At 45.7% G+C, this 8,208-nt stretch overlaps 1 protein-coding gene across 1 annotated transcript; it reads left to right on the forward strand.

Moving 5' to 3' along the window:
- The first annotated feature begins 134 nt into the window (after positions 1-134).
- Positions 135-5,453, forward strand: LOC102196245 (leucine-rich repeat-containing protein 72). The gene is made up of 5 exons (XM_005754147.2): positions 135-623; positions 1,255-1,442; positions 1,924-2,106; positions 2,186-2,263; positions 3,932-5,453. The coding sequence occupies exons 2-5, from the start codon at positions 1,288-1,290 to the stop codon at positions 4,119-4,121; spliced, it is 606 nt and encodes a 201-aa protein (XP_005754204.1). The 5' UTR covers positions 135-623; positions 1,255-1,287; the 3' UTR covers positions 4,122-5,453.
- Positions 5,454-8,208: the final 2,755 nt, after the last annotated feature.

Below are 8,208 nucleotides of genomic sequence, written 5' to 3' on the forward strand. Positions count from 1 at the left end.
AAAGTTACTAAAACTGTTGTTTATAATAAAATTCACAACCTGTTTACAATTAACACGTGAAAAGAGAGCTTGGTGTCCAAACACAGTTCATGTTGGACTCATATTCACAGTGCAAGTGTTGCAAGTGTTGCAAGTGTTGCAAGTGTTGCAGTGAAGACGTCCTTGGGGCCTTAATCAGCTCCTCAGCCTCTGTTTGAACCACAGTTATTAAACATTCATGCGTTTTGTTCATAAGTATGTAAACGTGGGAAGATGAGCTGAATCCGTTCATTTATTTTCCTTATTAAAAGACTGACTCATGTAAATGTGCTGATATTGTATTTGTGTGCAATTATAAGTGACAGCCAGCTGCTGCTGCATTATCGACTTTATTAAACACATATTAACAGAGTTAATGTTATTGCACCAATAAAAACAGACTTTGTTTGTCACGAGCTGCTGCTGCTGTCGTTTTTCTCTTTTCAACATCATCTCTGCTGCTCCGACCCGAGCCAGCGCTGCTGTTATTGTGATTATCCGCATCATGTGATCAGCAGGCCGGGCATGAAAGGAGGCCTTTTATACGAGCTGTGAGCAGTTCTCAGAGGCTGGTATGCAGGCTACATCTGATCCTCTTCAGCTCGGTGAGTCCTGATCAAACTGAATATCTGTGCGTGCTGCTTTCACACTAACAGGCTGCTCCATCTACACCAATCAAGGCATTTAGACACATTTAGGCTTTTTTTAATGATTGCTGGTTCCTCACATGCTGAACAGTGTTGCAACAGACCAACTGAAATCATCGTTTCATGAGCTCCACATTAAATCCTTTAGCTGACATCGTTGCCGTACATTTTGTTCCCATATTGTTACTTTGAAAGGTTTTTCCTGTTGTTTCCTTTCAAACAGTGAAACGTGCTGTTGGTAGCCTACCATCTGTTTAATCTGCTTTAGTTTGACTTGATTTGTGTCTCCAGCTGTAAAATGTGTCGACTCTTCACACGTTCTGTCTTCATGCTGCGTTGCTGATTGAAGCACAAGCATGCTTTCCTTGAATCCTGCCTTCTGTAACAGCACACACATGTGTGAATATGCTCTTCACACACTGACGTTAGCTTTGTGTGAGTGTGTAATTTCCCGACTGTCCTGAGAGTCGATAATGTTCGAGGGAAAAACAACATTTCTTCCAGAAGCATCCAGACTGCTCTGCGTCACTGCTAACCAGCTGTTGCTTTGCTGTTTGATCATCTGACCTCTAATCTTGATCACTGCCAGCTGGAGGAACAGAAGACACTTCACTGCTGGGTCATGGATCATCAACCATCAGGCCAACAAAGCCATGCAGCACATTTCCAGTGGCTTTCCTTTGCGTACCAGAGCCTCACAGAGATCCCTTATGAAACCATCCTGACACAGACAGACAGCCTGCAGGTGCTGGACCTGAGCTACAACCTGCTGGACGAGTATCCTTTTGTAAAGAGCACAGCAGCGTGCCGACCCTTTGCTAAGCTGTGTTTGCTTAAAAATGCTGAATAATATCTGTGTATTGACAGTAACGCTAACTGTTACCAACTCTAACTTTAACCTGACGGCTTCTGTTCTTTAGCAAACATCTTCAAATACATGATGATCCTGCTTTGGTTTTGTAAGTGATGCACATAATCAATAAAAAGCTAACGAGTGTTGATCCGAGTTTCAGTGTAAGAGGAAACATTGGACGCTGATAAAGAGTCTGTGTAGCAATCCGCCCGACAACAGTTCATTCGTATTAATGAAGTTTTTCATGTAATCTCAGTTTGACTGTGGGCAGCAAACAGAAGGATGTCAGTTATTATTTACCCACTCCTGGACATGAGGGTCCTGTGGATCGGTGGGATGCTGTGGGGGTGTCAGAGCTCTCTTCACTGACATACAAGCCTAGTGTCCTTCACTCAGTCCTTATTGGAACCCGGCTCTGCTGGGCCGCCTGGAGAAGCTCAGCACTCTGATCCTGGACTGCAACAACTACACGTCTCATGTCAAGTTCCCCTACATGCCAAGCGTCACCACAGTGTGCATCAACAAGAACAAGATCAACAACCTGCCTGTGTTTGTGGAGGAGATCTGGAGAAAGTTCCCCAACATCAAGTGAGCTTTTTCTCTCTGATGAAGCGTCTGTGCTGGCTGTTACTGCTGCCTCATGTGTTTCTGATCCTTCTAACCGCAGGATCCTTAGCATGATGAACAACGAGGCAGCACCCAGCTACTTCAATGGAGGCAGTCTGACCCAGCACACAGACTACAGGTGAGCGTGCAGGTTGCTTTCACAGCAAGAGCTTTCTCCTGAATTTACACACAGTGTGTAAACGTCACATTATCAGTATGAGCTACATACAAACATGTGCTCCACACAGCATAATGACCTGTGTCCCTCTGTTACCACCGTTACCACATGATGTTTATAGAAACACTACATGCAAAATCTAGTCACGCTGTCTGTTGTGTACAGCGCCCCCATCTGAGTCATCAGTGCAAGAACACAAGGCCAAGACGTCCTGTGTTAGAATAAACCTTTTGTTTTCATGGCCACGGTCGGCTGCTCGGACACTTTAAACTGACGAGCACAGAACTACAGGAGGTCAGTTTAGCCGTAACACAAGCCTGTGAAATCATTAGCACGCTGTGTGTGCCTGTGTGTGTGCGTGACACCTGCAGAGGATCAGCTGCTGTGGGCGCCTCGCTAACTTCAGCTTTTAGAAACAGCTATGGTTTGAAATATTCCTCTACGGGCCAACATGTGCAGACAGACGCATGAAACACGTCAGCCTTTAAAAACTGTGTCAATAAAAATAGAAACACATGTTTTCACAGTACAACAGAAAAACATACAGTTTTAAGATAAACAGTAAACACGTGGTATCCAAGGAAACCAGACGAACGCTGTCTGATGGCTGACCACAGAACAGCTTCCTGCTCCGTGTTAATGATGCCTGAAGAACACAGCAATGACTCTGCATGCTCACATGAACAGCAGAGCCTTCTTTGCACCACGATCGTCAGTCTGCATCTGTCGGCTGTTCCTGTGTCTCACAGTCGTGCATCAGTGTTGGCTGTTGGCCCTCGTGCACAGATTTTTCCATGTCCTTGAAATCTTTTCATACTGTGTGCTGTAGATTTTCCCTCTTCCATCATGTTGTGCTACTGTTGTCAGTGAACAGCTGCACACAGCTTGTCCAGCTGTTTCTTCTTACTATCACTTCTCAGCCACCTGCTGCCCTGTTCCAACTGTTGAAAACCAAACAGAGAAAAACAGTAAAATGTCTCAGTTTGAACTGTTTTCTGTGTTTTCTGATGTGTTTATGAGATTTGCAAACCACTGTCGTTGTGTTTATACGTAAGCCCATCTTTGGAATGACTCAAACCAAAACAGTCCGAACATGTAAATGTTTTGTGGACATTACAAAGACATTGTGCCTGTGACAGTGCTCAGCATGTGTATTATAATACCAGTGCTGTTCAAATGGTTTTGATGGGAACACCACCCACTTGTGTGGAGGCATATCTATGGTCATCCACACACAGATGTCTAACTGCCTGGTCGGTGTTGGCATGAGTTTCTTGGAGTCATTGTCAGACAGTGGGCAGTGGGCCCTGGATACTTCCTGGTGCACAGCAGCACCTGTCATCACGTGTCAAAAGTATGCAGGTAGTTCCTGGAGATTGAAGGAACTGATCTGACGGCCACCTGACCTGCATCCAGTGGAACATCTCCCATTTAAGAAACTTTAAACTTGTAAGACGAACCAGAATGTTTTGTTTTAAACTGTCACGGTTTACTACAAGTTTAAACAGAGACAGCACAGCTGTGATGATTTAAAAGGTTATGAATCAACACAGTCGGTGTGCTTTTTCTCTACGAGTCTATCCGCGGTGCATTCACCCATCTGGCCCTGTTCTTGCTTTGCCTCTTCAGACTCTATGTGATCAGTCAGCTTCCAGGTCTGGAGATTCTGGATGACACGGAGGTCCTGGAGAAGGAGAGAGCCCAGGCTCGGAAAACCTACCGGCTACAGCAGAGCGGTCACAGCAGCAGAAAACGGAGAGAGGACTCATCCAAGAAGCACACTCGCATTCAGAAAAAGCCCAGCAGCATCATGAAATAAAGACTGTGTCGCCCGTGTTCATGTTATAATTGTGCGTTCTTTGTCTGCTTGTATTAACATTCATCTAAAGCTGTGGTTTGTGGTCATGTATGTCTGCTGGGCTTCATCTGAAAAACAATCAATAATTAACAGGAAGTGCAGCGAGTAGCTCTGAATGCAGAGCACCTGTTTTACTGAATGAATAATAAAGCAGCCAGAGCCTCTTATCACCTGTAATGTTTCCATCATCAGCTTTCACACAGGTGCTCTCACATGTTCCTCCATCTGCTGACAGAAACGTGTTCCTTTTGTTTTTGAGCAGTGCATCAAAATCCTCGTGTGCAATAAAACGCATCATAAGTTTAATGACGTGCATTTTTTAACAACACTAAATCGACTTTGTCTGCTCGGTCACCAGCGTCAGAGCTGCAGCAGGCAGGACTCCGAATGACTCCAATCATGATGTTTGTGATTGTGGAGATCAGAACACTCTCAGATCAATGTTGTTCTGCATACTGATCTCAGTCTCTTTGCATCAGACACAGGAAGAGGGAGTGAAGTTGTGTCTGCATGTGTTACAGTCGGTATTTTCAGCAGGAGGCACCACTGTCAAACTCACACGTCTGGTAGTTTCCCAGAGAAAAGAACGACACCAAACGTTAATTGAATCAACAAACCTTGAACTTTTCTTCGCTGTGTGAAGCACAGCCTGTGTTTCTTTAGAAAATCGAACCATCTGATTGGCTCACCCTGCACTCACACACGCCGGCCTCCTACTGCGAGCTCTGTTTGGTCAGAAACCCGACTCTTCATGGTCGATGCTTTGCAGTGAGACCTTTGTTTCACATGACTTCTCGTTTCTCTGTTCTGTGTTTTGCTCTCTCGGTTCCTTCCTGTGCTTCAGCTGACACCCTCAGTGTGTTTCTGCAGCTCTCAGTATGACACGTTCCCTCAGTCTCCCAGCATGTGGTCCTGCATGCTTATACTGAAGGAGCCGTGACATTTGTGTCACTACATGCTAGCAGTTACAGACATGTTATTTGTTTCCACGTTTCAAAGATCAAAGTGTTGTTAGAACGTCTCACGTCTGTGTGAAACAGACAGTGCAGGTGACCTGACAGCGCACGCTAGCATTAATGATGCCCACAGACCACATATGATAGCAAGTCAGGAGCATATGTGATGTGTTAGCTTCCATATCTAGTTCACTTACGTCAGCTGCACAGGCTCGGCTAAGGTTGGGACACTGCGACTAAGCCCTGTGGATACGTCTTCACATATGCGCTGACAGAACCTCTGGACAGATGTGCAGCCCCACTGAGCATGCTGTAGTTCTGAGCAGCGTTTGGAACAGGTGCAGATATCTGTGCTCTGTGCACAAAGTTGTATAAGTTGTGGCTTTTAGTCATTTTGAAGGCATTCAGAATCCAATTATTCCTGTATGATCGATTTGTGTTGCTGTCAGAGTTTCCCCTGAGACTGATGAACAGAAGCTCACTCAGGAACGAGGTCACACAGAGCTCAGGTTTTCACTCGTGAGGGGAAGCAGTTGATCTCCAACCCACTTCAGCTTGCTTTCCCCCTGCAGGCTGTTTGTATTGGTTACACACATGAACATTCATAAAGCTTGATGCTGTATCACCTATGAGAAATTCCTATAACTGGGTACAAAGCGTGATTGTGCGAGCATGGTTATACAATGTGTGGTTACATGATGGGAGTGCAGCTCTCCCAGATTGTTGTCGGTAGAATCTGTTCGTCTCAAGGCTGCTTGTTGCCCTTATCGAGGTCGTGCACGCAGTCATGTGTGTGGGTTACCTAGCAAACAGAAGCACTCACAACACATGCATCAAACCTGACATTCACCTTTGCTGACTCTATCTTTTCATATAAACTTTCCGTCTTGTACAACATGTTCTAGATTTCTTTTGGATCTAATGCTGATGTGTTCAAAAATATAGACATAAATACTCTTAAAAAGGGGAACTGGGCTGGTTGCTGACTGCGTCATCTTTATATCCTTTATTTCCACGATGTTCTTCTTGCTATCAGTGCCACGTTTGGGCTTCGTCTACACGACATGATTGTTTATTCCCTGAACAAACTGTAAAGGTCATATTTGAACCCTTCACTCATTACAACAGGAGGATTTTCGACATTGAGACCACTTGTCCTGTATTCAGATGGCTGTGCTGAGGTCTGAGGTCAGAGAGTCACCAAATGTGAAATATAAACCAAATATCTTTAAATGGTAAAAGTTTCCTGTTTTAGTGGAACACAATACTTCACTCTGAGAGCGACTTCTCTACACTAGCTTTCTGTTCTCAAATACATGTTTTTGTTTGTATTTGGTGTAACTTTTGTTAGTCTCTACCTCTGCATTGATCTTTGCACTTGTCTAAATGAGGAGGACACGAGATGAATAAAGATTATTTAAATAAATAATTCAGTGTACAGGAATTCATCAAACTGGTTGCAGGAATGAAGTTTTTCTCACACAGGATGTTGCTGCCTTTCTGATTAATAGCTGAATTAGACAGCTGGTTAGGTTATTAAAAACGGAGTTGTTATGTTGGTAGTGGACAGGAAGCAGACTTCGTCCTCTGCACTGCACAGATTATTCCCTTTGTTTTTCCTGTCTTGTCAGACATGCAGTGGTGTAGCATGGTGCCCCTAACAGTGCAGAATGCTGCACATGCGCTGCAGTGACACGGGGCTGTAGTTTATACAAACATAGTGTTTCTGCACCGTGTGCCCAGCACAGCCTTCAACAGAGCGCGGCCGGGGAGGAGATCCCACAGCACTGCTAAACAAGGACAGGCTGTGAGCACGGCACGGCACGGCCTCACAGCTGACCGGGTCCTCATCTGTCCCCAGTGTGACTACAGCAAACCTCAACCACACGACACGGACACACGCACACTCAAGACTTCTGTATCAGTTCAGCGCTCCGGCGAGCTGCACGAGTCGTAACTGTACCGGAAACTGAGTGAATCCCCTTCAAAATAAGGCTTTGTAAGGCTAAGCTTATGCGAAGTATGTTAGCATGGAAATGTAGTACATGCGATTAAAAAACGTTTATGGTGGATTAGCACTTCTGTTACTGTACGACCACAGTAACAGAGAAACAGACTTAAACTAAGCACATTTACTTTGATTTTTAGTTTTGAAGGTACGATTTCAGCTCAGCTGCCGTTTTATTGGAAGATTTCACTTCGATTCCGTTTTATTTAATTTTGTTTGTAACGCCAAATCACAACAGCAGTGACGTCATGTTGCTTCCCATTATAAAGACCAATAACAGGCCGCATTAGAGTGATCTCTCTGCCTGCTCGGACCCCTGCTCAACACACCGCACTGCTACATCACAACACTCCCGATCAGGGGTCAAACACGAAGCCTGCCTCAGGATCAGGTTCAGCAGTAACAAGGACGCGGGCGCATCTTTCCAGAGCAGTTTGTGGTCGTAGTTAAACGTAAATGATGAATTCAGAGACGCGCGTCCTGCCGCACTGATAGCGCTGCCAGCTCTGCTGCCCTCTGCACCCAGTGCAGCTGCTCAGTTTTTCCTTATAATGAATAATAATGAACCTCGGCTCAAATAACAGGTTCACCTCACACGTCCTGTATTTGGTGCTGCCTTGTGTTGGAGTTAGAGACTGCGCTTTGGCAGTGCGGCGGCGGTTCAAATGGTGGACACAATGACCTCTTAGAAGTGTTACGTCACAGCCTCGGTGTTTCCGTTTGAAAGCGCTGACCGGAAACTCGCTGTGACTGCGCGTAACTTGACGCAGGTGCCTGTCAAAGCGCCGTTCCGCTCGGTGTTTCGCAGAAACGCCGGCTGCCGTCGCCCTCCTCGGGCATCGCGCTCTCCTGCCTCATCGACCCTTTACGCGTGGAACATATGAAGGCGCGCTCTCGGCTCTAAAATGCTATTTTTAAACGTGACCTTGCGTCGAAGGACTGAACGCCGGCTCGTGTCAGTCCTGAAGGATTTCTTCGTGCCCGCAGCGCACTGCAACACACCGGCAGCTGAATGAATAGAAGCCGGGCCGTGGAGACTCGCTGCAGCAAACAGGACGGTGCTGATGAACAACACGGCCTACAT

This window comes from Pundamilia nyererei, unplaced genomic scaffold, assembly GCF_000239375.1.
Source record: "Pundamilia nyererei isolate P.nyererei 1_Seehausen unplaced genomic scaffold, PunNye1.0 scaffold00512, whole genome shotgun sequence".
NCBI lineage: Eukaryota > Metazoa > Chordata > Actinopteri > Cichliformes > Cichlidae > Pundamilia > Pundamilia nyererei.

Coding starts and splice junctions, on each gene's coding strand:
- LOC102196245 (XM_005754147.2), top strand. CDS start 1,288: ATGGATCATCAACCATCAGGCCAACAAAGCCATGCAGCACATTTCCAG. Junction 2,107..2,185: donor AGAAAGTTCCCCAACATCAA/GTGAGCTTTTTC, acceptor TTCTAACCGCAG/GATCCTTAGCATGATGAACA. Junction 2,264..3,931: donor ACCCAGCACACAGACTACAG/GTGAGCGTGCAG, acceptor TTGCCTCTTCAG/ACTCTATGTGATCAGTCAGC.